This window comes from Recurvomyces mirabilis, assembly GCF_035927965.1.
Source record: "Recurvomyces mirabilis strain CCFEE 5264 chromosome Unknown scaffold_2, whole genome shotgun sequence".
Taxonomy (NCBI): domain Eukaryota; kingdom Fungi; phylum Ascomycota; class Dothideomycetes; order Mycosphaerellales; family Teratosphaeriaceae; genus Recurvomyces; species Recurvomyces mirabilis.
This window is the reverse complement of record NW_027041936.1, coordinates 711991-739317: the sequence shown is the minus strand read 5'-3', so window position 1 is coordinate 739317 and position 27327 is coordinate 711991. Positions and strand designations below refer to the sequence as shown.

The 27327-nt window shown below is 53.0% G+C and overlaps 10 protein-coding genes across 10 annotated transcripts; 6 read left to right on the top strand and 4 right to left on the bottom strand.

Moving 5' to 3' along the window:
- Positions 1 to 169: 169 nt before the first annotated feature.
- Positions 170 to 2476, top strand: LTS14_001032 (uncharacterized protein; the record flags this gene model as incomplete). The annotated part of the gene is made up of 2 exons (XM_064833741.1): positions 170 to 2142; positions 2200 to 2476. The coding sequence occupies 2 exons, from the start codon at positions 170 to 172 to the stop codon at positions 2474 to 2476; spliced, it is 2250 nt and encodes a 749-aa protein (XP_064698702.1).
- A 572-nt stretch (positions 2477 to 3048) lies between these two features.
- Positions 3049 to 3975, bottom strand: gse1 (maturation of 5S rRNA; the record flags this gene model as incomplete). The annotated part of the gene is made up of 2 exons (XM_064833740.1): positions 3049 to 3374; positions 3477 to 3975. 2 exons carry the CDS (start codon positions 3973 to 3975, stop codon positions 3049 to 3051), a joined length of 825 nt encoding a protein of 274 aa, XP_064698701.1.
- A 1591-nt stretch (positions 3976 to 5566) lies between these two features.
- On the top strand, positions 5567 to 7651 carry LTS14_001030 (uncharacterized protein; the record flags this gene model as incomplete). The annotated part of the gene is made up of 1 exon (XM_064833739.1): positions 5567 to 7651. The coding sequence occupies one exon, from the start codon at positions 5567 to 5569 to the stop codon at positions 7649 to 7651; it is 2085 nt and encodes a 694-aa protein (XP_064698700.1).
- Positions 7652 to 8260: 609 nt separating this feature from the next.
- Positions 8261 to 13969, top strand: LTS14_001029 (uncharacterized protein; the record flags this gene model as incomplete). Its single annotated transcript, XM_064833738.1, has 1 exon — positions 8261 to 13969. One exon carries the CDS (start codon positions 8261 to 8263, stop codon positions 13967 to 13969), a length of 5709 nt encoding a protein of 1902 aa, XP_064698699.1.
- Positions 13970 to 14515: 546 nt separating this feature from the next.
- LTS14_001028 (uncharacterized protein) lies at positions 14516 to 15317 on the bottom strand (the record flags this gene model as incomplete). The annotated part of the gene is made up of 2 exons (XM_064833737.1): positions 14516 to 15084; positions 15143 to 15317. 2 exons carry the CDS (start codon positions 15315 to 15317, stop codon positions 14516 to 14518), a joined length of 744 nt encoding a protein of 247 aa, XP_064698698.1.
- A 2384-nt stretch (positions 15318 to 17701) lies between these two features.
- LTS14_001027 (uncharacterized protein) lies at positions 17702 to 18606 on the top strand (the record flags this gene model as incomplete). The annotated part of the gene is made up of 2 exons (XM_064833736.1): positions 17702 to 17956; positions 18019 to 18606. The coding sequence occupies 2 exons, from the start codon at positions 17702 to 17704 to the stop codon at positions 18604 to 18606; spliced, it is 843 nt and encodes a 280-aa protein (XP_064698697.1).
- Positions 18607 to 19524: 918 nt separating this feature from the next.
- Positions 19525 to 20476, bottom strand: LTS14_001026 (uncharacterized protein; the record flags this gene model as incomplete). The annotated part of the gene is made up of 3 exons (XM_064833735.1): positions 19525 to 19676; positions 19745 to 20198; positions 20261 to 20476. 3 exons carry the CDS (start codon positions 20474 to 20476, stop codon positions 19525 to 19527), a joined length of 822 nt encoding a protein of 273 aa, XP_064698696.1.
- Positions 20477 to 21044: 568 nt separating this feature from the next.
- On the top strand, positions 21045 to 22713 carry LTS14_001025 (uncharacterized protein; the record flags this gene model as incomplete). The annotated part of the gene is made up of 2 exons (XM_064833734.1): positions 21045 to 21109; positions 21168 to 22713. 2 exons carry the CDS (start codon positions 21045 to 21047, stop codon positions 22711 to 22713), a joined length of 1611 nt encoding a protein of 536 aa, XP_064698695.1.
- Positions 22714 to 24420: 1707 nt separating this feature from the next.
- Positions 24421 to 25956, top strand: LTS14_001024 (uncharacterized protein; the record flags this gene model as incomplete). Its single annotated transcript, XM_064833733.1, has 2 exons — positions 24421 to 25569; positions 25621 to 25956. 2 exons carry the CDS (start codon positions 24421 to 24423, stop codon positions 25954 to 25956), a joined length of 1485 nt encoding a protein of 494 aa, XP_064698694.1.
- Positions 25957 to 26140: 184 nt separating this feature from the next.
- LTS14_001023 (uncharacterized protein) lies at positions 26141 to 27127 on the bottom strand (the record flags this gene model as incomplete). Its single annotated transcript, XM_064833732.1, has 2 exons — positions 26141 to 26712; positions 26767 to 27127. The coding sequence occupies 2 exons, from the start codon at positions 27125 to 27127 to the stop codon at positions 26141 to 26143; spliced, it is 933 nt and encodes a 310-aa protein (XP_064698693.1).
- Positions 27128 to 27327: the final 200 nt, after the last annotated feature.

Below are 27327 nucleotides of genomic sequence, written 5' to 3'. Positions count from 1 at the left end.
TGTGCATCCCAAAGCTCCACCTCCGCATTGCCCGCAACACGTATGCCCATGCACTCACCTTCCTGTTCACCACTGCTCCACTCTCTATAGCAATCGTTTCATAGGAAGGTACAGGCAGGCAGGCACGACACACCACCAAGTCATGCGCCGGTAGCACGACCCAAGAAGTATGGCCGAAATATCAGACGAAGCGACAACAGCGGGAGCGATTGAGTCCGACAACCACGATAAGACCTCAGACGACACACCGAACAAGTTCCAGCAAGCAATATCAGCATGGCGACACCTCTCCTTCTCCACCCTCATCACCACCCTCGACACCACCGCCTCGGACCTCGTAGCCGCACAACAAGCCTCGCTCACCCGACGCAAGGACCTGGCGCAGAAGACCAAGGACTTCCGCAAGCTCGACGATCCCTCGAAACTGGGAGAGATCAAGGATCTATTGAAAGCATATCAGGGCTATGTTGATCTCTTGACTAAGCAAAGCCAGAGTGTACAGGCGGCGTTCATGAAAGTGTATGATCCTCTAAGCGATGTACCCGATCCTTACCCTTTGCTTGAAGCGAGTGTCGAGGCGCTAGTGACAGCGGATGAAGTCGTGCCGAGATTGGAAGGAGAGAATGAGACACTCAAGAAGCAAGTCGTGACGCTGGAAGGAGTGCTGGAGGAGTCGGAAGGCGCGTTGGGGGTAGAGCGGGTGAAGAGGATGCAGCTAGAAAGTGAGAAGGATGAAGGTGTGCGGGAGGCACAGGGGAAGTGGGAGAGGATAGTGAAGGAGCAGGAGGAGAATTGGGCAGCCAAGGAGGCAGGTTTGGAGAGTAAGGTGGAGGGACTAGAAGGTCTGGTGAGAGAGTTGAAGGCTGGACATGAGGTTGAGATGAGGCTAGGAAGATCTGGAGCGGACGATGGAACTTCAGCTCAAGGTACTGCTACGCAAGCGGAATTGGATATAGCGAGCTCCGAGCTGGAACGGACGAATGTACGACTCGTAGATCTGGAAGCGCGGAATGAGACACTGAGAGCAGAGCTGGCGCAGTCGGTAGGTCAATCGCAAAGTTCTGGGAGAAGTGGTACTGTGGAAGATGAGCCGGCATTCTTGCGACTGAGGACGGAGAACCAGTCTCTACTACGGAAACTCGATTCTGCGCGGTCGGATAAGGAGAGTGAGAAGGGCGGTGTTGAAGCGAAACTTCGAAGTCTGGAAAGAGAGATCAATGGCCTCAAGATCGATCGCGATAGCTTAAAAGCCAAGGTGAAGAAGTGGAGTGACTATGAGGAGGTGAAGAGAGAATTAGAGATGCTTCGCGCCGTCGAATTCGCAGGCGCAGAAGACGATGAGGACGAGGGAGAATCAAACCACACGAACGGTAGCGCCAAGGAAGGTACCCTCGAGCACCTGCTCATCACGCGGAACAGGAAGCTTAGCAACGATCTGACCGAACTGCGCGTATCTCACAACGAGCTGTTGCAACGGCTGGAGATCTTACAGGAACAAACCTCAGAAGCGAACATGGAGCTCGAACGAACACGGAATCTCAACGCCACACTGGAGAACCACTTACTGAAAACCCAGCGAGAAGCGAGTAGTGCGTTTGAGACCATGTCAGTGGCCGGGACATACACCTCACGATATCCGAAATCTGCATACGGTAGCCGAAGAGGCGGTGGCGCATCACCTACGAGCTCCATTATCGGCGGGTTTGACCCGTCTGCCTCCATCTCAGGTGGCACAAACTCACCACGAGGTGGAGGTGGGCTAGAAGCTCTCCGCGCTGGCGAAGCCTCCGCAGCCGGCGGTAGCGGTATCCTACCCATGGTAACAGCGCAACGTGACCGCTTCAAGAAGAAGATAGGAGAAGTGGAGCAAGAACTACAGAAACAATACCAGACCGTCTCTGCACTCCGCTCCGAAGTGGCCAGTCTGCAGAAGGATAATTTAGACCTCTACGAGAAGACGCGATACGTCTCTAGCTACGCAGGCTCGCACCAAAGGACGGGCGTGGGTAGCGGGGTGGCTTATGGTGGGAATCCGAATCCTTCTACCATAGCAGTCGGAGAAGGCACTGGAACTAGTGAGAGATATAGGAGTGCTTATGAGCAGAATTTGAGCCCCTTTGCCGCGTTCAGGGGACGGGAGAGGTATGCCTAGTCTTTGTCGCGACCTAACCTTTGTATCTGCTGACTTGACTCTGCTAGCGCTCGAGCGATGAAGAGGATGTCCCTCCCTGAACGAGCCGTTTTTCAACTTTCGAGAATAGTCCTCGCCACGCGCACGAGTCGGAATCTGTTCGCGCTTTACTGTCTTGGTCTGCACTTGCTTGTCTTGATTATGTTGTTCTGGATGGGAACGGCTGATGCGGAGGTCCACGGGAGTCATCTTGGTGCGAGTGCAGCAGCAGGTGCGGCAGCGGCCGTGAAAGGAGCAGCTGATCATGGGGACTGGAAGGCTGAAGGATTTCAGGGTGGTACGTGAAGTGGTCATAAGGCTGAGATTGCGCTCCCGACTGGTGAAGCCTTGTAAAGTAATTGAAGACTATTTGAGACCGCTTCTCCGAGACCAGTACGCTACTCAGGGGGTTTGGGCTTCTCGAGACCCTCTCCTACGGCAATATTTCGCCCGCACTCCTGCGGGAGACTTTCAAGCAAGGCCGGAAATCAGCTCAGGCGGCATTCGTCGCTTCAAACGAGCGATCTCGCCAACGAAGTCTCATGCCGCCATGACGCGCGCCATACTTCGCTTGTGGACGCAACATCATCCAACTCTCCGGCCAAATGGTGAACGTACGTGCTTCACGCACAATGGATCCTTACACTCCTACGATGTCTGCGACTTTACGGCCTCTCAACGCAGGACGCCAGATTGGTCACGGTGTCGTTGTCCAAGGCTTCATAGTTTGACAGCTGAGGCAGAGAAGCTCAGAAGCTACACGTCTTCCATGCTCGCAACACATTGCCAGGGTCTTGAAGCCACCATATTCCATTTTCTGCCACCAGGGAGATCCAGAGCAGAAGACTGCCTTGAGCACAAGATCAGCTTCCCGATCGTCAAAGTGTGATGAAGAGCCTCCTTGTAGTCTTTTTCGGACGCCTCAATTGTGATTCAGGAAAGCCACGCTCAGAGACCACATGCTCCACGACCCCGCTATCTGTCGCTGGCGTTGACCCTGGAGTGCCAATGTAACCATCAAAGATTTCGTAAAGGTCGTTCTCGTCAATAGCGCATCTATGCGTGGCCATCAAAGCACCACTTGGCCCTTCGCGGTCCAGGCACCACAGCGCGATCGCGGAACGTAGTTGTCCATTCATGAAGTCAGGCGGCCTCACACCGCAATCGAGCTTGAGAGCATAAACGTAGCCTCTCGAGAAGCTTCCTGGAAGAACGTTGGGCACGAAACAATTCTCAATCAAGGTCAGTCTCCCCGTCAGCTCCAAGCGTCTGTTTGATACATTGCATTGCAAGCCAGTGCGCTGACTCTCGTGCAGCAGAGCAATATCAGCACAAGCTCCGAAATCTGCAGGGCTTCTTGCCAGCAATCCTGGAGTGAGGCGTTCGATCCTGACCCCTCCATCACCACCCTCCATTGGCGCCCTCAGACACTGGTCAGCGGTGGCCCGCCACGCAAAGATCGAGTCATCGTCCGAGCTCTCGAGGAGAGATTTCTGCATGCGCAAGAAGGCTTTGCGCCCTTCTCCGTAGAGCAGAGGCATGTTGAAGTCGAGGAGCCCGAGCAAACAGTACGCCTCATCTTCGACACGAGTCGTCGTCCGCCCGGAGGCCCAGCTAAGTTTCTCAGCTGTGGAAGCTTGCTCTATATAATCGATGCGATGGAAGCATTTGATTGCAATCCCCGTTATCTTGCACAAGCTTGACGGGAAGGCAGACGCATCTCCAGCAAAATTGACGGGTTTGTTGAGCACGTTGATCAGACTCCAGTCGGCAGCATAGAACACCAAGATTAGCGGCGCCAGCATCTCCTGAAGCGTCCATCCACGCCGGAACCGCTCGCTGCCTTGAAACCGTGTATGGTGCTCGCTATGCTTGACCGGAGGTACATCTGCCAGGTAGATTACACAATCTTTCGCATCGCGGTACCATGCCCACATTCAATTGATCGATTCCGTCAATTCGGCACTACTGCGTTTATCAATACAACAAGTATCGACCCAAGCCCAATCCAAACCTCTTAAGTTTGCCAGCCTGCAGAATTGGGCAATCTTCTGGTAACACGCCCGCTGCGTGACCGCAATAGAGCGTCGCATGTCTCTCGGCGTAGCATCTTCCGTTTTAGCCTCAAGAATTATGGAGTAGTCATCATATGAGACTTCGTCATCACACCAGCGGTGGGATAATATGGCATATGAAGGTGCTTGAAGAAACTCCTTTAGCTCCCCCGTGATAGTAGAGATTAGACGCATGCTGGTCCGCTAGTTCTATACATGCCAGCGATTGCAGCAGGTGATATAGTTGCACACAGCGTCTTCCAAGTAATGTCAGCTGCCTTGCAAAGACCGAGCAGTTGTGGCCACCTTGTCGAAATAGGAAGTTGTGTCGCCAAGCTTGATAGGCAATAACAAGGAAGTCCCATGCACTCTGCCGGACATCTCAGCAGACATGTCCTACAAAGCGCTTCTTGGTACACTTGAAACGATACACTCGTTGTCGCAGGAGCTTCCTGTGGCTGTTGTTCAACGCCCACGGCATCCGGGAGCACGGTCCGTATCTCTAAACGCGCCAATCAAAAATGATTATGACACTCCACTCCCTGGGGACGATCCACGATCTCTTGTTACATCCACTATCGTAGCGTTTTGTTTCATAGTGTTTTCAATCACAAGCACTCTCTACCTCCGACTCGCCTGATCTCCACAACAGCTTGGCCGTAGCACGAGCCTGCACGACCAACGGCTCGGATGCAGAATGCGAAGGATGAGAGAAGGCAAGATAGATGATGGTATAGCACGGGAAGTAGTTGTGCTGCAACCTCACTTCCACCCCATTAACCGCTTCCACTATTCATGCTTCCTTTCTATTGTCGTTCGCTGTCCGCTTAGTCGCGCAGAGCAAGATAGATGAGAGCTTCATGTTGAAGTGTCTGTCACGCCTTGACTATTGACCGCTTACATTCGCACAAGGAGCAGCAGCGCAGGCTCCGACCGTAATAACTCTTCACTGGGATTCCACCGCTTCCACCAGCGTAGCAACCACGATACAGCAGTATGAAGGACCACGTCATGATACGCACAATGGAACAATGACTGAAATTAGCTCTGGCCACTTTCGCTTTGTCCAGCAGATCATTCAGGCGACATAGCCATTGTTGCTCAAAGCGAGCCACTTAAGCAAAGCCGATCAGATCATCTTTCGCGCAGGAAAGACGTCGTGACTACCGAAGGTGCTGAATCGCAAAAGAAGAAGAGAAACCGCTCTGGAAGCGTAGTAAATTCTGTTCGCAAAGGCGACTTACATCATCGTCCTACGCAACCCGCATACCAGAAGCCCCGGCGGCTAGCAACGCACGCGACCATCGCTACTTGGCCCTCGATTGGGCCCTCCCATTCCATCATGCCCGGTCATGGCCTCATCAATTACTTCCTTACCAGCAGGACTGACGATACTCTTCAACAACATGACATAAGAACAACCATACCACGCATGGCACCACGATTCGCTCTTACGCTGCCCAGTGCGATACCACAACCCAGTCAAGGACCTGCGACAGACTTTGGCGATCTTATCAACACCACAAGCGCAGCATCACCATACTCACATGGCCTCGATGGCGTCAGTCAGACGGACAACTACCTCTTCATCAATATCCTCATCATAGCATTCTGCGTGCTATTAGTGGTGGCGCTGGGGTACCGATGGGTTCACATGGGCAATGCTCATCTACGGCATCTGCTTACGATGGGCTCGCGGCGAGAAGAGGATCAGAGATTCTGGATGTACAACCATTCTCAATACTGGCCTATGATTAAAAACAGGCTACTATACTCGCCACTGTGGAAGGTTAGGCATAACCGAGAAATCCAGCTGTCGAAAGCTGTGAGCATAGGGACTTTGCCTTCGAGGTTTCATACACTCTTACTGCTGCTGTACCTGGCGACGAATGTGGCATGGTGTCTAGCACTGGATTGGACGCGGGAAGACGAGTACTCAGTCATTGCACAGCTGCGAGGACGATCTGGATCCCTCGCCGCCTTCAACTTGATACCGACGGTGCTCTTCGCACTCCGCAACAATCCGCTTATACCTATCACGCGGGTCTCGTACGACACCTTCAACCTCATGCACAGATGGTGTGCGAGGGTTGCAATCTTCGAGTCAATCGTCCACACCGTCTGCTGGGCGGTGAACGCCATTGCGGCAGGTGGCATGCATCAAGTTCATGTCTCGCTTGCGACGAGCACGAGCTATGCTTGGGGAATGGTAGGAACGTGTGTCTTTGGTGTGATTTTGGTTCAGTCACTGAGCCCAGTCCGACACGCCTTTTACGAGACTTTCCTCTTCCTGCACCGTGGACTGATTGTTCTTGGTGTGAGCGCAGTCTTCGTACACATCTACAAGGCGAATTTGCCACAGCTGCCCTACATCCAGCTGATCATCGTCTTCTACGCCCTCGAACTAGCCTGGCGAGCTTGCCGGATCGTCTACCACAATGTCAGTCGGCAACACGGTATCACGAAAGTGACAGTTGAAGCATTACCCTCGGAAGCCTGCAGAGTGACATTCGACTTGTCAAGACCATGGCACTGGAAGCCCGGCTGCCACGTCCACGCATACCTCCCAACCTTTGCACTCTTGTCAAGCCACCCTTTCTCGATAGCCTGGGCGGAAAGCACACCTCGTGCTCAGCCACCCATGATCGAGATGGAGAAGATGGCTTCAACCGATATGAGCCTACAAGACAAGGTCATGACAGATCCCAGCCTCACACGCCGGTCAATGTACTCAAGCAAGAGCATGGCAGCACCGACAGTGAAAACGATAGCAGAAGCCACGCACGCACCCGAGAGCACTAACATCGCTCTCAAGCGCGACGCGGCCGTGACATCGGTCTCACTTGTGATGAGAGCACGAACAGGCATGACCCGCAAACTCTACGAAGCAGCCAACAAAGCCCCGACCAAGACTTTGACCACTTGGGGCGCGATCGAAGGCCCCTACGGCGGCCACGACCCCATGACCTCCTACGGCACCGTCGTCCTCTTCGCCGGCGGCGTCGGAATCACCCACTGCGTAGGCTACGTCCACCACCTGCTCCTCCAACACCAAGCCGGGACCTCTTCCACGCAAAAGATCCTTCTGGTCTGGTCCGTCCCGAACACCGAAGCCCTAGAATGGGTGCGAAAATGGATGGATCAGATCCTGCGGATGGAGAATCGACGGGATGTCTTGAGGATTCAGCTGTTTGTTACCAAACCCCGGCATCGGGCGGAGGTGATCAGTAATACGGGCTCCGTGCAGATGTTTCCCGGCAGGTGTAACCCGAGTACGATTGTGGAGAGGGAATTTGCGGAGAGGATTGGGGCGATGGGGGTGACAGTTTGTGGGCCTGGAGCTTTTGCTGATAGCGTAAGGCAGGCTGTGAGGACGGTGGTGGAGGAGGGGGCGGTGGATTTCGTGGAGGAGGCTTTTACTTATTAGATATTTGCGCCGAATGTGCGAGTTGAAAATCCGTTTGTTGCATAGCGGATCTGCTCTGGATGTGTGTGTGTACATAGAGCTCTGCCTGCCATGTTTGGGTGGCGAGCCGGAAGGATGAAATCACATCGTCGAAACTAAGGCGAATACCTATCACTTTACGACTTTTCCCATTCTCTTGCCTCAATTCATGCCATCTTTACCTCGTCTTCTGTGGAGATTCTGGGTGATCATGTAGAAAGTAATGTCATGGTCTTCGGTAGTTGTTCAGTAGAGTTTGATACCCCACGCGATTGGTCTCTCATGACGCCGATCTTTTGATGCGGCTTGCCGAGTGTACTTTGTTCCGTTTCGTGTTGTGTAGCTGTGTTTTCCCTCGTCAGGTACAGGGGCCCGGGATAATTGTGTTTACTGTGGTACGGGCTGCATGACTTGTTCGGATTGACTACTCTGGATTTGCCATTGGAGTCTCGAGGATGGTGCGATGCACATGAGTGCGATCATCAGTATCTGCCAAGCCCGGACATTGGACGCATGACCGGATAGCGAGTTCACCTTTGTATACACAGCTCATATTCGTCAAGCCCGTGATAGAGGCAAGTATAAAATACGATGGCAGAGTCTCAACAGCAGCCAGAGCTGCAAGCCAAACTCCAGCAGCTCGACCATGAGTTGGAGGAAGGCGACATCACGCGCAAAGGGTACGAGAAGAGACGGACGATGATCATGAGCCAATTCATGAGTCCGCAGCAAATCGGCCAACTGACCGAAGGGTTGAGAGTACACAACGCGGAGACCTCGTCGTACGGGCGCGGACGAGGTGGGAATAATGGTAGCGAGATGGAAGATGGAGGCTACGGCGATTTCACGGCTGGTCCGTACGCACAGCAGGGCTACGATCCAAGCATGAGTCCGGGAAGTGATGGTCAGCGGGATCCGTATACACTCGGTCATGGTGGAGGAGGGGCGCCAGCTTTTAGTCTGCAGCCTGCGACCCCTGGGTTTGGAGATATGGGACCGCCGAGTCAGGTGCAGCGGTTCCAGGAGCAGCAGTTGGGCATGCATAGGGAAAGGCAAACTTCGTATGGATCGTATGGTGGAGTAGCAGGAAGCGGAAGACCACAGAGCGCTGGAAGCCAGTATAGCTCGAACAATGGAACGATGGTGAACTCGGACTATGCTTTCAACCCGGACAACAAACCTCAAGATCAACAACAACATCAACAAGGTTGGACATCACCGGATGGCGGGGATAGTAGGAGGAGCACCATGCTAGGCGATTCCCAAGGCTACTTCAGTGACTTCACAGCCACGCAAATGATGGACGATCGAGCCCAGGACTCCTACGGTGGACCACAACGATATTCAGCAGGCGAGGCCTTTTCACCCACCGCTGCTATCCCGCCACCGCTTAGTCAACTACCTACGGCACCAATCCACCAGCTCCCGCTCGAGCCCCGAGATGTGCCGTTCGCTGTGTACGATCCGCATAACAACAACATCCCAATGTCACAATTCGACAACATAGGTGCGGTACTGCGGCATCGAGGCAAGATGCAGGCGCGGCAGCCAGCGTACTGGATAGTTGACTCAAAGGGAAAGGAGGTCAGCTCCATAACCTGGGAGAAGTTGACTTCGCGGGCGGAGAAAGTGGCGCAGTTGATACGGGATAAATCGAACTTGTATCGAGGAGATCGGGTGGCGCTGGTATATCGGGATATCGAGACGATTGATTTCGCGATTGCATTGTTAGGCTGCTTTATTGCTGGTGTGGTGGCGGTCCCGATCAATAATGTGGACGATTATCAGAAGTTATCCTTGCTACTTACGACGACGCAGGCGCATTTGGCGTTGACGACGGACAACAACCTCAAGATCTTCCAACGGGACATCTCGGCGCAGAAATTGAAGTGGCCGCCTGGCGTGGAATGGTGGAAGACGAATGAGTTTGGATCCTACCATCCGAAGAAGAAGGAGGAGAATCAGCCGCTGCAGGTTCCCGATCTGGCTTATATTGAGTTCTCCCGCGCCCCGACAGGAGACCTTCGGGGAGTAGTGCTATCGCATCGCACGATTATGCATCAAATGGCTTGTCTGAGCGCGATGGTCTCTACCATCCCCAAAGGCAATGAGGACAAAGATACCTTTTCGGCGAATTTGAGGACGGCGGAAGGGGCGTATATGGTACCCCGGTCCAGCAAGAGCGAGATCATCCTCTCGTACCTTGATCCCCGCGAAGGATGTGGGTTGATCTTGGGCGTGTTGTTGGGTGTGTATGGCGGGCACACGACGGTATGGCTCGAGAGCAAAACGGTGGACACGCCAGGCATGTACGCCAACTTGATCACGAAATATCGTGCGACGCTGCTGGTAGCGGATTATCCCGGCCTCAAGCGAGCGGCGTATAATTACCAGCAGGATCCCATGGCCACTCGGAATTTTACCAAGAAGATGGAACCGAATTTCTCTTGTTTGAAGTTGTGTTTGATCGATTCTTTGACCGTGGACACGGAGTTCCATGAAATTCTGGCGGATCGCTGGCTGAGGCCTATGAGGAATACGAGGGCGAGAGAGCTGGTGGCGCCTATGCTGTGTTTACCTGAGCATGGAGGGATGATCATCAGTGTGCGGGATTGGTTGGGTGGGGAGGAGAGAATGGGTTGTCCACTCAGTATCATGCAGGATGAGGAGAGTGAAGATGAGCCTGAGAGTCCGGCGACAGGGAATGGAGGGAACAATTACTCGAGTTTGCTGGGTGGTGGGGCGAATGAGAAGAAGAGGGGTCTGTTAGGAGGGAAGAGGAGGCGGACGGAGTTAAGTGAGGTTCTGCTGGATAAGGAGAGTCTGAAGACGAATGAGGTCGTTGTTCTGGCTATGGGCGAGGAGGCACGGAAACGAGCGAACGAGCCTGGTACTGTGAGGGCGGGGGCGTTCGGGTACCCGTTACCAGATGCCACCCTGGCGCTCGTCGATCCGGAGACGAATCTGCTGTGTCCGCCTTTTACGGTAGGTGAAATCTGGGTCGATTCGCCTTCTCTATCGGGAGGATTTTGGGCGCTCCCGAAACATACCGAGACGATCTTCCATGCCCGACCGTATCACTTTGTCGAGGGCAGTCCGACACCCGTGCTAGTCGAGCCCGAGTTTTTGCGCACGGGACTACTAGGGTGCGTGATTGAGGGAAAGGTGTTCGTGCTGGGACTCTATGAGGATAGGATACGCCAGCGGGTTGAGTGGGTCGAGCATGGTGCGCATGAGATCGAGCATCGGTATTTCTTCGTCCAGCATCTCGTGTTCACAGTCATGAAGACGGTGCCGAAGATCTACGATTGTTCGGCTTTCGACGCGCATGTGAACGGCGAGTACCTACCCATAATTTTGATTGAGACACAAGCCGCCAGTACCGCGCCCACCACTACAGGAGGACCGCCTAGGCAGCTGGATATTCCATTCTTGGACAGTCTGAGTGAGCGGGTCATGGAGGTCTTGTACCAGGAACATCACCTCCGGGTCTACTGCGTCATGATGACTGCACCCAGCACACTACCGCGTGTGGTGAAGAATGGGAGACGGGACATCGGGAACATGCTGTGTAGGAAGGAGTTCGACAACGGGAACCTCCCCTGCGTGCACGTCAAATTTGGCGTTGAGCGGGCGGTGCAGAATTTGCCTTTGGGTGATGATCCAGCGGGTGGGGTGTGGAGTCCGTTGTCCAGTCAGGTGCGGCAGGATATGTTGGCCTTGCATGCGGATAAGCAGTACTCAGGTGTTGATCATAGGGAGGTGGTGATCGATGATCGGACGAGCACGCCATTAAATCAATTCAGCAATATCCATGATCTTCTGCAGTGGCGGGTCTCGCGGCAAGCGGAGGAGTTGAGTTATTGTACTATTGATGGGCGAGGAAGAGAAGGCAAGGGGGTGAACTGGAAGAAGTTTGATTTGAAGGTTGCGGGCGTGGCGCAGTATCTCAAGAATAAGGTAAAGATTCAGGCCGGCGATCATTTGTTACTGATGTATACGCATAGCGAGGACTTCGTCTACGCGGTACATGCTTGTATCTGTCTGGGGGCGATCGCGGTGCCTATGGCGCCGATCGACAGTAATCGCCTGAGCGAAGATGCACCGGCACTGCTGCATATGATGGCCGACTTCCGGATCAAAGCCGTGCTCGTCAACGCGGATGTGGATGCCCTGCTGAAGCAGAAAGCGGTGAGTCAGCATTTGAAGCAGAGTGCCCTTATTTTGAAGGTGCATATTCCGCCTACTTATAATACGACCAAGCCGCCGAAACAGAGCCATGGCTGTCGAGAGCTTGGATTGACGATCCGGCCTGCGTGGATAGCGGCAGGGTATCCGGTCATCGTCTTCACGTACTGGACTCCTGATCAGCGACGGATAGCAGTGCAGCTGGGTCATAGCAATATCATGGCTCTTTGCAAAGTGCAAAAGGAGACGTGCCAGATGACTTCTACCCGGCCTGTGTTGGGATGTGTGCGCAGCACCATGGGCTTGGGCTTCCTACACACCTGCATCATGGGCATCTTCCTCGCTTCGCCGACATACCTGGTCTCGCCGGTAGATTTCGCCGGGAACCCGAATATTCTTTTCCAGACGATAAGTCGGTATAAGATCAAGGATACCTATGCCACCGCACAGATGCTCGATCATGCAATCGGACATAATGCGGGTAAGACAACGCCACTGCTTGAGTTGAAGAATTTGATGATTTCGACTGAGCAGAGGCCGAGGATGGATGTCTATAATCGCGTGCGCATGGCTTTCGCGCAGAGCGGATTGGACCGAACGGCGATCAATACAATCTACTCTCACGTCCTCAACCCCATGGTGGCGAGTAGGAGTTACATGTGTATTGAGCCTATCGAACTCTACCTGGACCCGCATTCGCTGCGGAGAGGCCTGGTTGTGCCGGTGGACCCAGACCAGGAGCCGTTCGCGCTCATGATGCAAGATTCTGGTATGGTGCCCGTGAGCACCCAAATCAGCATCGTGAACCCCGAGACCAACCACCTGTGTCTTGTGGGCGAGTACGGTGAGATCTGGGTGCAGTCCGAGGCAAACGCGCATTCTTTCTATGGTACAACAGATGCCTTCGACACGGAAAGATTCAATGGGAGGACTGTAGACGGTGACCCCTCGGCGCGGTATATGAGGACAGGGGATCTCGGATTTTTGCACAATGTTTCGCGGCCTATTGGGCCGGGAGGCAATATGGTGGATATGCAGGTCCTCTTCGTTCTGGGAAGCATCGGCGAAACGTTCGAGGTCTGTGGCTTGCAACACTTTCCCATGGACGTTGAGACTTCAGCCGAGCGCGCACATCGCGCGATAGCGAAGGGTGGGTGTGCAATCTTCCAGGCTGGGAGTCTGTTAGTATTGATTGCTGAGGTGCGGACGAGGGCGTTTCTGGCGAGCTTGGTACCGGTCATTGTCAATGCGGTATTGAATGAGCATCAGCTCGTGCTGGATATCGTCGCCTTTGTCGCTCTCGGCGACTTCCCGCGCTCGCGACTAGGTGAGAAGCAACGAGGCAAGATCCTTGCAAGCTGGGTCAGTCGCAAAATGCGCACGATCGCTCAATTCAGCATACGTGATCCCGATGCCGAAGGCAGCGTGGGCACCGTCGTGCCCGAAGACGGCTACGGCAGACGAGGTAGCACACATTCTGGTGCCGCAGGTGGGAGCCTCAGACGAGCGACGCTGACAGGTGGAAGCTCTCTTCGTAATGTGGAGAGTGTGACACACATGCCTCTGTCAGAAGAGCCGCCTATCATGGAGGGTGAGCCTCTCACACTACAGACTACCAATCACGGACATGCACGGCACGATTCCCAGACGACATATGGAGATGGGATGGATGATAGAGGGACCACACGCAGTGATGTTACGCCTACGAACGAGACGCATAGACCCACGCAGATGCAGCTGAACACGACGTTAGACTACTCACCTGTCGAACCCACGAGTTTCGATTCGCCGGACTCGTTACATCGACATCAGCAGGCGCCGACGAGCGGCAGTATGATGGGTGGGAGGGACGAGTATCAGATGCAAGCGACGTATGCCCCAGGCGACGACTTCGACTTTGGTACACATCATGAGCGGGAGCCGGAGCCAGCGCAGGGATCGACTCCGTCGACGTATCTTGATTATCGCCCTGTGTCACCGACTCTTGGACTACACGCTGTGGGTGATGGCGGCGCTGGCGGCCGTGGTGGTGGATTGAGAGTGGCGAATCATTCGAGGCAGGAGAGCGATGATTGGAAGAAGGATGCTCTGCGAAGTCTGAGTTTTCGGTGATGCATGAGAAGTTGGAAAGCATGAGTAACCGTGGTGTGAAAGGGTACATACGTACAGCCTACGACATGATCGGAATTGTACGAGAGGGTAGTATTACATGAAAATTACTGTGCGGCAAACTCGGCTACTGGCAGCCATGGCATGTAGCGAAATCATTTGAGCATAATGTGGTCGGTGTAGATACCCAGGGCGCTTACAGTAGAGATCGGCCGCCCCAGCAAGGCCCACTGGCGGAACGGAAAGCTTAGAGACAACCATGCTTTCTCCGTACCCAGACTCGAATGGATGTCAGGCGCCTGCTGCATCATAAACGAAACGATGGACAGCCATCATGAACTCGAATGTAGTCTTGTATTAATCTGTTTCGTGTCGCATACGAAGGAAGATCCACCCCAAAAGAAGTGCTGACCATGCAAGGCCGCAGGTATCTATGTAACCAAAAGCAGGTGACAAGGCACGCCATTCGCCAATCACGCCACCCAATGCCGCTGGAGTGCGTAGCAAGAAAGGCAAGAATAAGAACAACAAAGCAATACCCCATGATCATCATGCCGCCCACAGCCAGTACTCAGCCGCGTACTCTATTTCAAACGCCGCCGGCATACCGGCGCAAGTCTTTGGCGGGTTGCCACCAGCTGTGTTGAGACGATAGACTTCCTGGAAGATCTGGCCGGAGCTGGTCTTTGCGTCGAGCTTGAGCCAGGCGACGGCACCATTGCCTTGATTGTTCTGTCCGACCATCGCATCGCTCGGGGCGGCGGCAGAACCGGTCTTCTTGAAAGCACCGGTACCGTATTGGTGTAACGCCGTGTCCATGTTGAAGAAGGGAGTCGTGGCATCGAGGAAGTAGTGGTGACCTGACATGTCCGTGTAGGCTGGGTTGGTCTGGTCTGTTGACGATGGGATAGGAAGTTGGAGAGCGATGTCGGGTAGTTTGGCCAGGAGACTGGGGCTACTTGCGGCGATGCAGCTGACGTTGAAGAGGGTTGCTTTGGCACCGACCGCTACAGGTATGGCGGTCTGATTTGCGAGATCGCAGGTGTAGTTTTGTGTTCCGCGTCCGATGGCTACGTGGGACAGCGATAGGCCGGCTGCTGGTGCTGGGAGTGGCGATGCTGCTTGACCGTGGGTCAGCAAACGATAGTTTTGGATGAGGCTCAGGATTATGCTTACACGCTGGCATCACTGCTTGTGACATGTCACACGTTGGTGCGTTTGTATTGGCTCCAGGAAAACGTTTGCCAAATTCAAGATATGATGATGCTTGTGAGGGAGTCCACCATGGTCGTCCAGCACTGTTGCCCCAGCTTCCCCATCCGCCCCAAGGCGCTGCCGAGACTGTCGCCATCATTGCAAGCACAAAGCTTGCTTGTGAGAAGAGCATGTCGTATCACTATCGTTCGTCGTCAATCAATCGATCAATGGTCGTCGTCGACCTCGTTGTTCCAACACAAGTCCAGAGCCTCGAAGTCGAAGAGAAGAGGGAGATATTGACAGCTGCAAGGCAAGAGGACGGCGTAAGAAGGATGACAATGTCGTCTGCAGCCCTTTCGCGCCAGACGGAGCATTTCTATATACATGGCTGACATTGTCCTCCCTCAAGGTCTGCAGTCCGGGCGGCTAACATACATCTCCAAATTAAGAATTCAGTGGCGGTTGGCGCTAGACATGGGTCGACATGATCCTACCGTTCCAACTCCACACGCGACATCTTCCTCCAGACAACCTCACCTCGAATTTCGCCGTAATTCGTATCTGTATGGGCAATGCTACCTGGAGACTGGACTTTCCGATTGCGTGTTCAGACTGCGTCATCCCAACGATAGCAATCCTGAACTCCCACACCTCGCTTCCACATCTCAACGACACATGCGGCCTCATACAAGTCAGATCGGCCGGCCGCAGATCTCCAAACGCAAGTGTGGGCGGCTGCATATAGTCGCGATATCAATAGCTCAGTAATCTCTGCTTATGGGCATATAGTCCGCGTTATTCTGCCAAGCCATTGTGCCAACGAACCAATAGCGGGGCCATGGGCGCTTAGAACAGACGACATGGCTGGCCGTGAGCTCTCGTCCACTCATTCAAGCTGTCTTCCAACCTCAAACTGCACCACACCCGTCTTACCGCTGCAGATATTGCGTACGTCGACTGCCAGCCAATTGGGTTGCAAGGCAGTGGCCTGGCGTCGCGGCCATGATCCGGTCAGAGTAAGCGCTGGAGCTATATGAAGAGTGCATAGGCCCAGGCGTGGCCTGCTTAGGTTCATCTTGCCCTGCCAGGCTCTTCTTGCTGGAGCACGAGGACCAGACAATGCCATTGTGTCACCTATATGATCCTGGCGGTACAGTGCGGTGGCGATCCGTTCAACCACCAGCATTCGAGTTTGCTTGTTTGGAGATGGTCTCAAGAACGTGGCACGAGCACATGGCTGCGAACAGATGACCATAGCTTCCATGCTTAGGACTGTTTCGGACGGGTCAATGTCTTGAAGTGTATAAAGTGTATAATAATGGAGAGATCTGCAGTACGTACAACTCCAGAGTCACGAGACGAGTGGAGATGCTTCCGTGCTAACCGTTGTGTGCCATGAGGCAAAGTGCGTGGATTTGCAGGTCAGTCTCAGGCTGGATCAGGAATCAAGGCAATTATGACGCCAAGTCTTTGCAGATGCATACGACAAGTGAAAGCGATGTGCGTGCCGATGCTGTCTCGAGACCCGCTGCTGTGCTTCCCGAAGAGCGACGACAAATGTGTTCGCTAGCACAATGACTCCCATCGTCAGCAGACCACTGCATCTGCTTGAGGACAAGTTCGAGTCTTGAGGTACGATGTGCGCCATGTATACATCTGGCCAGAGTGCTATGACGAGGTGGTGCGTGTCTCGCTAATTCACAAGGACCCAAGTCCACCGAAGTATCACACTCGCTGAGGCTAGCATCCAATCTCTCGCCGACGAGCGTCCCAAGAAATACTTTCATCTGTTCCATGCCTGTACGTTACTGACCACTCCGACATGTTATCGCTCGTCCTCACCCAAATGGCTCACGTCCCCTGGTGCTTCATGACTGGCTTCATTGACCCAGGGCCCCATTTCGTACGATCGCGACGAAAGAATTGGCGCTCTCCGACCTCTCGTTGCGGCTCTTTGATAACACCTCCAGCTTCAAGAATCCTTTTGTTCTCCTCCTCTTGCCTCAAAGCCGCCCTAGCAATCGCCTTGCGGACAACTTTGCCGCCACGCTTGTTCCGGCGACACATACGCCCCGCTTCCTTCGAGTCGGACGCAACTTCTCCCGACTTCATACCGCCTTCTGTACTTGCGGTTTGGCGGCGATACGGAGGTGCTCAGACCTTGTGTATGTGGTGGTCACTGAAGATCTGCAAGTCATTGGGCATTTTCCCGTACTTCGGGAAGGACCGAGCTGTAGTCTGGGAAGGAGCGAGTCAGGGGTCGCTCGTCGGGTCGAATGAATACTCTGCTGACCGACTCTGGCCGAAGAAAGGAGTCTCGCCAAGCATCGAGCTCGCACGCGAGATCCGAATCAGCTCAATAGATCCTCGACTCGACTATCGGAGCTATGCGCGGCAACGCCTAGCGATCGACAACGAGACAGGATGTCAAATTCAGTAAGACCTTACCATCTAGAGCGGACCGTAACGGGTAGGGGTGAGACATGGCTCTGCACAAATCGCCCACGTCCAGCGACCGGTGGATCATACGCTGGCAGTATGGAGAGCACAACATTCTTCCGGGGCCTGCTATCATACATGTGGGAAGGCGACCGTAACGTGTCGAAGGAGAGCTTCCGCCTCTGGATCTGCGATGACGAGACTCGAATGACTCTGATGCAATTCAAGCGCGAGCACATCGACAAGCGTGAACACCACGATCAGCTTCACAACGTTTTGGACGACTTTAGCAAGCTCAAGAGCCTAAAGGGCAAGATCAAAGTCCCCGCTCAGCAGAACAGTACCCGACGCGTAGTACGACCAAGAGATACGCCTCAGGATAGGCTGCTCAGTCGATGGCTTGTGCACACGCACAGGGAATAGTCATGGCTTATTATCCCATACCAGCTGTGATCTCGACTGGCAAGTTCTACTCAGACGATGAGTGGAAATGGAAGGCAGCATGGTCTTTGTTCTTCACGGTGCTGAAGGACCTACAACATGACAAGGTCGGCTACTTTGTACAGCTTCTTGGTGGTCCTTCTTTGTTCGAGCATATGCTGGAAGTCAAGCCCGCGGCGCCTCGCAACACACTGTTCGGCAACCCTGTTCATTCCCCATCAAGCCAGCCATATTCAAGCAGTGCCGGATCGTACACTGTCACCGATCCTGCACCGAGCACGAAGAGAAATGTTTCGGTGGCGATGGTTCCGAACAGATTGCCTTATAGGGACACATATTGTCGGTCGAAGCGGGGCGGCAAAGCAATTCGCAAAGCGGAGGCGAAGCGGGCAGCGAAGGATGCAGAAGTGAGGAAGCGGAAACGAGATGCTGGTGAGGCGAGTGAGGATGAGGGGCCAGATGGTGGACCACAAGAGAAGTTCTTTCGGCGCGACCGTACGAGGCGTGGTGCCTACTTGTATGAGCCTGTCAAAAGGACTGCCAGCCAGCGACGTGTGGAATAAGGTCGAGTACGTCGGCATAGAGTAGGATATAGTGTCGGGTGAAAGATCTTCTTTTAACGTCTTCTTTTCATGCGAGATAAACCTAGTACACAGGTCATCGTATACTCAAATACCAGCCATGTAAAGAGGAGCACAGCACGAAGTCAGCCCTTCTTATATTGCGTACTATGACGAACAAACACAGCTATAATTCCACCAGCCACATCATTGCCTAACCACCAGAATTCTATGTATCTTAAGGAGCAAGTTCGAACATCAGCAGGCATAAAGGCCTAAAGGAAATGATGAGGGCTTGCAGTCGTCGAAAAGGCCTTGCGGAGGCAGTTGAAGTAACCATCGAAATGCCGTCGAATCGTACCACTTCCAACAGCTCAGCCAGAACATGCGCCAGCTTAATGGACGTTGAGCTTCCAGTGCCACCATAGATCAAGAGCAATCGTAACAAGAGACTGAGCGCCGTTCCGCCGATATCAACCTGACTTCAGACCGTTGCTGCTCTCAAACTGCATACGATGCAATGTGCCACTGTATCAGGGTTCAGCAGTACTTGAGGTGATAGTACTTCGAGAGAGTCTTCGAACGCTCGGCCCGGGCTGCGAGCAGGTCAGGTCTTGAGAAGGTTCAGACCTGTAGCAGGCAGGCTCTCGTTTCTATCCCAACCGCGACGTTCAACTAAGAGTACGATCCGCTCAGATCTTCGAGCCGCACTAAACAGGCACGACGACTTTCGTCCCACTCACACCTATCTTCGCCTCATCGAGGCCTGTCTGGATGCCATCAAGTCCTTTGCCTACAATCTTCGTTCTCAGCACTGGGCGAATCTGGCCAGAGCGCAGCGCTTGCGGCATGAAGTCTTCCCAGACTTCTTTGCCGATATGAGGACTGGATGTGAACCCGCTTTTCTCATCTCTACGTGCCCTACCCGGTAAGGGGGGATATACCTTGCTTGACATGAACGCTGCTTGGAAGCGGCCATGTATCCTTGACTGGCAAGGTTGTGACCAGCTTGCTACTGCCGATCCCGCTCAAGATTTTGGCCATCAGCACAATGGTGGCGTTGCTGCTTATAGCTGTAGAGCTGATCAGTCATGGGCGCCATCCTTGAGCTATCAGTGGAAACCATGTCGACGAGACTTACGATCAAAACCGCCAACCACATCACGGCCCCTGAGCGCAGCTGATACATCATCCACGACCTTGTTATCATGATGATCGAACACATGCTCCACTCCCATACTTCTGACCAAATCAGCGTTCTCCTTCGACGCAGTGGCACATACTTCTACCCCGGACGCGAGCGCCAACTGGATGACCGCAGATCCGACATTTGAGCTGCCGGCACATACCAGTAAGGTCTTACCGCTTGGCACAGGAGTCGCTTTCGGCAAAGGTAGGTTGAGATACTGCTCCTCGTATAGCCCAGCAGCAGCGGTAAACAGACCTAGTGGAAGCTTGACTGCGTCTTCGCAGGACATCTGTGGTGGGATCACAAGGGCACAGCAGGCTGGCACGATGGTGTATGTCTGAAAGGCTTGCTCGCGTGGATTCTGGGTGATGGCACCGAGTGGAACGGCGGCGATACGGTCGCCGACCTGTTGCAAAGCAAAGCATCAGTCGAGGATTCAACGTGGCCCCTCGGTGCTTAATAATTGACCTGGAATCTACTGATTCCACTTCCCGCCTTTACCACCTCACCAGCCATATCGCAGCCAAACACCGCTGAATATGAATGGACATACAGACCAAAGGCTTGTGCCTTCCAGTCCGCGGGGTTGAACGCCCAGGCGTGGTTCCTGACCAGCAGTTCGTCTGGACCGGGCGAAGCGTTTTCGGCAGGAGTGACAATAAGAGGTGCTCCTGGCGAAAGCATCAAAGCAGCTTAGTTGCTCTTGGAAGACATCTTAACAGAATTGAGACGTAGGATGATGAGGGACAAGTGGAAGTGTATATGGCACTTTAGCTGATGAGCCTCGAATTACAACGAAGGACTTGTTCTGCTATATATGTAGCAAGTACGAGCGGGTAGCTTCGTAGCTTCATGAGGGTATCTACCCCTGCCAGAAATGGGCTAACAGGTCATCGATGGTCCGGACCATGGTTTCCAAGCAAGACAATGGTGATAACATGGACTTAGCGAGTGTCTCAAGCATGTTGTGGCCGTATGGGCAGGGTAATGCGAAGAAGTCGTAGGGTATGGCTACGTTAGCGAGGACATAGGTCTTTAATGAAGTCAAGCCAAAACTAGACCCATACTCGTATTTCTTTGCTAGTCCGCTCGTTAGCTACATTGCTAACCAGCCCACTGATCAGTGCATCTTCTTGAGAACGCTGGAATTCCATGACGAATTGCTAAGGAGCACACCACTGGTTGCGAACCACCAGGCATAATAGGCGAAGACTAAGATACAATCAATGCCACAGCAGCATTCGCCAAGACGATGGCTTCGCATGACGCGCCACCAATAGCAGCGCTGTTCCGAGTCATCTTCGACCAAAAGGTAGGGTACGTAGGTCGCTCGTCTTTCATACAATCCTTCGCTCCCACTTACTGCTACCTTCAGCTACACCATCGCCTGGCAACGGACACTACCCGATCTTGATCTCTCCGGCGTGGAATTCAGATCACTGCCATCTGGACTACATGGAGTGAAGAAAGACATTGTATACTTCGTCCATGGCGATGGACAGTATGCCGGCATCAGTGCCTTTGCCCAGGACGTCGCAGACGAATCCCATCGGAACGCCTTCTTCTGTGCGGTCGGTGTGCTGGTTCCACTCAACGGGACCCAGCTGGGGAAGAGCTGGCTACACGCGTCTGGTCTACGGGAGCTGGCGCGGCAGCAACTTAAGCATGGTCAAGACAATCGAGTCATTGAGTTGTACTGGAAGAACCATAGGGCAGACAATGGCACCTCGGGACAATCTGCCTCGCCAGAGCAAAGTAGACGATCATCCGGTGCCGGGATGAAAAAGAAGAGAGCGGTGTCGAATGCCACGGAAGGCCTTCATATCGGCGATGGCAAGGCTACAGACCACCCTGCCCTGCACATGCACGATTTCCTGGAAACCTTTGGACCTTTGATCTTTCCAATCTATCGTGCAGCTCTGTCACGACAGCGCATCCTCCTGCTTGGCTCCCCTCCTGTTCAGCAAAGCTGCAGCACCGTCTACATTCTCTCCATCCTCTCCAGTATAACCCACGCTGCAGCAGATGCGCTACAGCCTGATGCCGTAGATGAGCTGGCCAGAACTGAGAGCCTGTTCAGCATTGGTATTGCGGACATGACCACACTCACAAGCAGATCCGGTGCCAATGGATATGTGGCTACGACTACAGATGACATTCTAGGAGAGAAGAAGACGCTGTATGATCTGCTAGTAGAGCTTCCGCCAGCGAGTCCGGGGTCGAAGCGGCGCTGGCCACGACTATCCACATCGGAAGGTAAGATCATCAGAGCTAGTCAGCGCGATCTGCGCAGGTATAGACTTCTGCGAGAAGAGCTGCGCCGCCTAGGCATTTTACAGAGCGACCACCATGATGGAGCCGAGGACGCATTGCTAGTGGAGACAAATTCTGCAACCAACGACGTTCAGCACGATGAGAGTGAGATTGTCGAGCCTGTCAGCTGGACTGCCGCAGCATACAACGCAGCAATCTGGTGGGCATCAGCCGGCGCCAATCATCTTGACAACGAAGCAGAAGAAGAGCTGCTCCTTGAGCAAGAACTTCTAGCAGAGCTTCCAGAGATCCATGATGCTCTTTCGACTGACAACAATACCACAACCCCGACCGCGGACAACAATCAAGAAGGTCTGAGCTCGAAAGCTGAAACCGCCACTCTACTGACATCCTACTTCCACCGCCTGACCACCCACATCATCACGAGCCTAGCTTCTCTCGTCGACGGCGCCGATGACGAGACCGAGGCCGGCGTCTCGGAGGATGCTGTGAGTGTTTCCGCTGAAGATGTCAGGAACTTGAGTCTGGATCCTTGGAGTGAGAGCGATAGGGTATTTGTTGCTGAGATGGTGAAGAAGTGGTTTGGGAGGGAGACGGAGGTAGGCAAGGCTGAGGGCTGGACTGTCTGTGGGGTTAGGGTGTGCTGAGACAGCTCAAGAGGCTGATGCGATCATACCAAGACTTGGTGGTCTCCCCAGGCTGTATACCGGCCACATGAGATGTGGAGGTAATTGCGAATGGACCGCATAACGCACGCCATCAGGATATTAAACGTATGCACGCAGAACGACAAGGCATTGCCACAGGGCGTATGGTACCCACGTGAACATGGCGATGTGGATGAAACAATGTTCCATGCGGCTGTCCAAATCATGAATCACACTTTGGAGGACAGTGGTTGGGATGCTGCGTATACTTGGGGCGAGGACGGTGCATATATGGTGGTCATATCTCTGGTAATAGACGCATTCAGAGATCCTTAGGAAGGTGGACCGGAGAGCTGTCTCTATCGCCTATCGAATGGCAGCAGTGGAGAGACGGATGGTGGTGCTAGAGCTGAAGCGATTCATGGTCAAATGGTGACGGACGATGAAATGAATAGCGATGAGTATAGCGTGGATACGCAGGAGGATCACCGCGGAAGCGATGCGAGTATGGCTGGATTCACGGGCGAGATTCACTCGATTGAGGCGAATGGACACCCACCAGCTCTTGCTATGCAACCGGCGAAGCGACCACGCGACAATGATATATACATCGATGAGCAGCGCCATGGTAAGGTGGCAGGACTCGACTGTTGAACGTATAGGAGGATGTGAAGATGTGCAGCCTAAAACGAAGGTATAGGAAGATGCCGAAGTACGAAACGGTACAGTACCAGTGTCGAGCTGAAATACAAAACTTCAACGAAGCTATTCCGATATCCTGCGACTCTCTGTCTCTTTCGACTCTGTTTCGCTGATGACGTCTATGTATGCCGCGCAGCTATCTTGGTGTGGGGCATTCGATAGCTTCGACCTCCACCTACTAGCGTATTCTATTCATTAGAACCCTAGGGGACAAGTTCTCGAGGATTTCTAAAAATCCTCCGTAATTAATCTACCTTCTTTCTCTATTTATTTAGTTCTCTATTACTATATTAAAAAGATAAAGCTAATATTATACTTATTAGATTCTAAGAGATAAAATACACTCTTTAGAATTTCTATTTAGTAAGTCGTTAGTCTTATTAATTTCGTTAGTCTCGTTAGTCTAATCGTTGCGACTTTCAAAATTCTACGACTTAAAACCTCGAATTTTTTTAGCCTTTACTATAAAAACTCCTAAAAGCACGTTATATTCTTTAGGAAGAGATAATTAAAACTCTATTCTTAGAATTTCTCTACTATATAAGATAAGCGAGAGAATCGAGAATAAATAAATAAAGGGGTTTAAGATCCTCGAGAATTTGTCCCTAGAGTTCTAACTTCTAGAACAAGCACAAGGATGTTTTAAATAATTTGGCCATTATATATTTGGTCCCCGAGTCGCCGTCTCACCTGTGGCATTGCGGATACGGGCCATAGTGTTCGGGTTTCTGTGACTGCTCTTTCCCTCCTTTGTCTTATGCGATCGAATGTGTCAAAATGTCCCTACCATCGTCAAGTCGACCATCACCACTAGCATGCGGTGAATGTAGGAAACGACATCTCAAGTGTGATGCAGTCTTGCCTATGCAGCCTATCTGCACAAGATGTGCTACTACAGGCCTGAAGTGCATATGGACACCTTCACGGCGTGGTGGCATATGTCGCGCAAAGCGACGAAGTACCGATGAACACACCACCGATCGTTCAGGGTTTTCGCCGGGAAGTATGTCACAAGAGGATGCCGTGCAGGATCAGGTTACGCTCTATGAGTCCAGCACTCAACTCGCTACCCTCACAACGCTCCCTCGGACTGACAGCAGAGGGGGTCAAGAGGTGACCTCTACGTACATCGACGAAATTGTGCCCATATTGAACCTATCGGACTGTGAAGAAGAACATCTCACAAACCTCTTCTACTCAAATTTCCATCCAGCACACCCGATCCTGGTGCCAAGAACCTTCTATCGCAAGGAAGCTGTTCCACGCTACCTGCGGCTGGTGATCTGCTTCGTTGGGAGTCATTATGCCACAGGTCGCCATAGTCGAGACAGCCTTGCACCGGTCGTAGCACAGGCGATGACGAGTACCATTGACTGCACCGCATCTCGTGTACAAGCATTAGTACTCTACACAATCGTCTTGCATGCCTCGCACCAAGCTAGAGAGGCATCGTCGTGTATTTCAGAAGCAGCGAAATTGGCCATTGACATTGGCCTCGACCGACCTAGCTTTGCAACGGATATGGCACCTCACGACCTTCGCCAGCAAGAGAGCTTGCGCCGGATTTGGTACGAGCTGTACATTGTCGATGGCTATATGGCTGCTCTCTCAAGACAGCCTAGTTTCCGCAGCAATAGTGTTGGTACGCATCCATACCTACCGTGCGAAGACTCGCTGTATGCTCGTGGAGTCTGCGACCTCCATCCTCGATCACTCGCTCAATTCGACGATAGAGTGTTTGCCACGGCACCGTGCACTTTCTCCTCATACTGCTACCGCATCGACGCCATCAGAATCATTGCTCGAGTGTTAGCTGTTGCGGGTGCAAACGACGCATGTCCGGACGAAGTACAAGCGGTGGACAATGCCATTGCGAGCTGGAAGTACCATCTTCCATCCAACAAAGCCGACGTGATCGATCAATATGGCAATGTGGACCACATGCTTTTCCAGGCCAACGTCTTTATACAATGGGCAACAATCCTTCTCCACTTTCCACGAAGTGACCTACCCATGACCGTACCAACAGACGAGAATCTGGCATGCGCAAAGGATCTTCCTCGTATTTCCGCAACGTCGGCTCAGCATACTGTGAAAGCTGTAGCGGCCTCAAAGGAGCTCTCGAATCTTGCAGCGCTACCGTGGTGCGTTACAGTACATTCTCCATTCTTCACCTGCGGCCTCATATTAGCCTGTATTGTGCAGCTCTCAGCATGCTCGAGCCACGCCCGAACGTGCCTTCAACAACATCGTGATCGTGTCACGCTTATGATAGGCGCTCTGAAGACGCTTGGCAAGACATGGGCGGTAGCGAGGAATGCCTTGCAGCATTTGATGAAAGTGGCACACAATATTTTCTGCACTCAGAGTGCTGGGAGTAGTCCGGTAGTGTGCAGTTCTGTCCATGACAGTGGGATTGGTCTGGACAGTATACCCGGTGACATGTCGTGGTTCGATTTGTTCTCACTGGATGAGCTGTCGGGTGGTGTGCCAATGGGATTTGGCTTGGGATCTGGTCCGCTCGAATCAGCGGCAGCATAATTGGCTAGATCTCCCGATATCTGCAGGAATGAGATGAATCAAATGTATCACATCCTTGTCGCTATCGTGATATCGTTGACATCACGATCATGACCTCGTGCCCTCGTAAGCGAGTTAGCTATGCCCTTCCGTGGACAGCTTAGAACGTAGCGAGATGATTTTGGACACACGCAAGTCACAGATATTACAGCTCGTCATGCCGCTTGATCTCCTCTGCCACGAATCGAATGAGAACAGAAGTTGGATCTTCCGTCCAGATAATGCCGCCATGCAGGTCCTTGACACTCGCCTCAAGCTTGACTAATCGAACTTCCCTCAGATTACGATTCTTACCCAAGAGTGCGCGAACCTTCGCCACATCATCCTCCGCTTGCTGAGCTGACTTGATATGGTGTGGTTTGTGTAGAGCACCATGTGCGACAAGGGCTACAAATGTGCTGCGCAGGGTGGATTCGTTGCTCAAGACGCCTTGACTTGCACTGTCGAGCTGTATCTTGCTGACTAGCCTGCGATGCTGATACCTTAGCCGCAACAGGCGGCGTTCAAGCATGTTGTATGAGCAAGTCTGGAAAGTCGCCGTATTGTAGAATATGTTGATAGCCTCACTGAAGATCTGCTTGCACGAGAACAGGATTCCAGGTGGCTTAAACCATTGGCCTGTCGTCCACTCGGCAGTGAAATCCTCGAATGCCTTCTCATAGAAGAGATCACGTAGTTCGGGCGGTAGTTGAAGTAAAGCGCAGCTCGGTTGGCTGACTGTACGTCCAAGTCTTCGCCTATCTTGAGGTAGTTGGAGGCGAAGATTTTTACTCGACGCTATGCCATAGAGCTGCTCCGCTGTGGCATGGTCTATATCGGAACCATAATCGCTCTCGCTATCGTCGTCGCTGATCGTGATCACCTCGTGCTCGGCAACGACTAGGCCATCGTCAGAGCCGTAGTCAGTCTCATCGTTACCGTCACTGATGTCTACGACCTCCGGATCCACGATTGCAGGGTCAACATCCGAGCCATAATTAGTGTCCTGGCTGCTGTGGTTGTGATGAAGGGTGACCGTCTGAGGTCTTGATCCGGCTGCTACTTGATCCAGCTCATTGGCTCGCTCGTCAATACTGACATCGACCGTAGTCTCCTCGAAGCTTGAGCCGTAATCGCTTTCGTCACCGAACATCGTCGTCTGCCACGGTCAATGTTGTGATGACTGTGGTATTGAGGCATCAAGGCATGACGGGAGTGCACGTGCCGCTTTCCCCCCGAACTTGAAATTCCGACTTTCTTCTGAAAATCTCGCTCGCTCCCTCACACCACCTTTATAAAAGTGTCGGTCACCCGCCAACCATCCATTGTCACGTGCGAGCGTATGCCAACGAG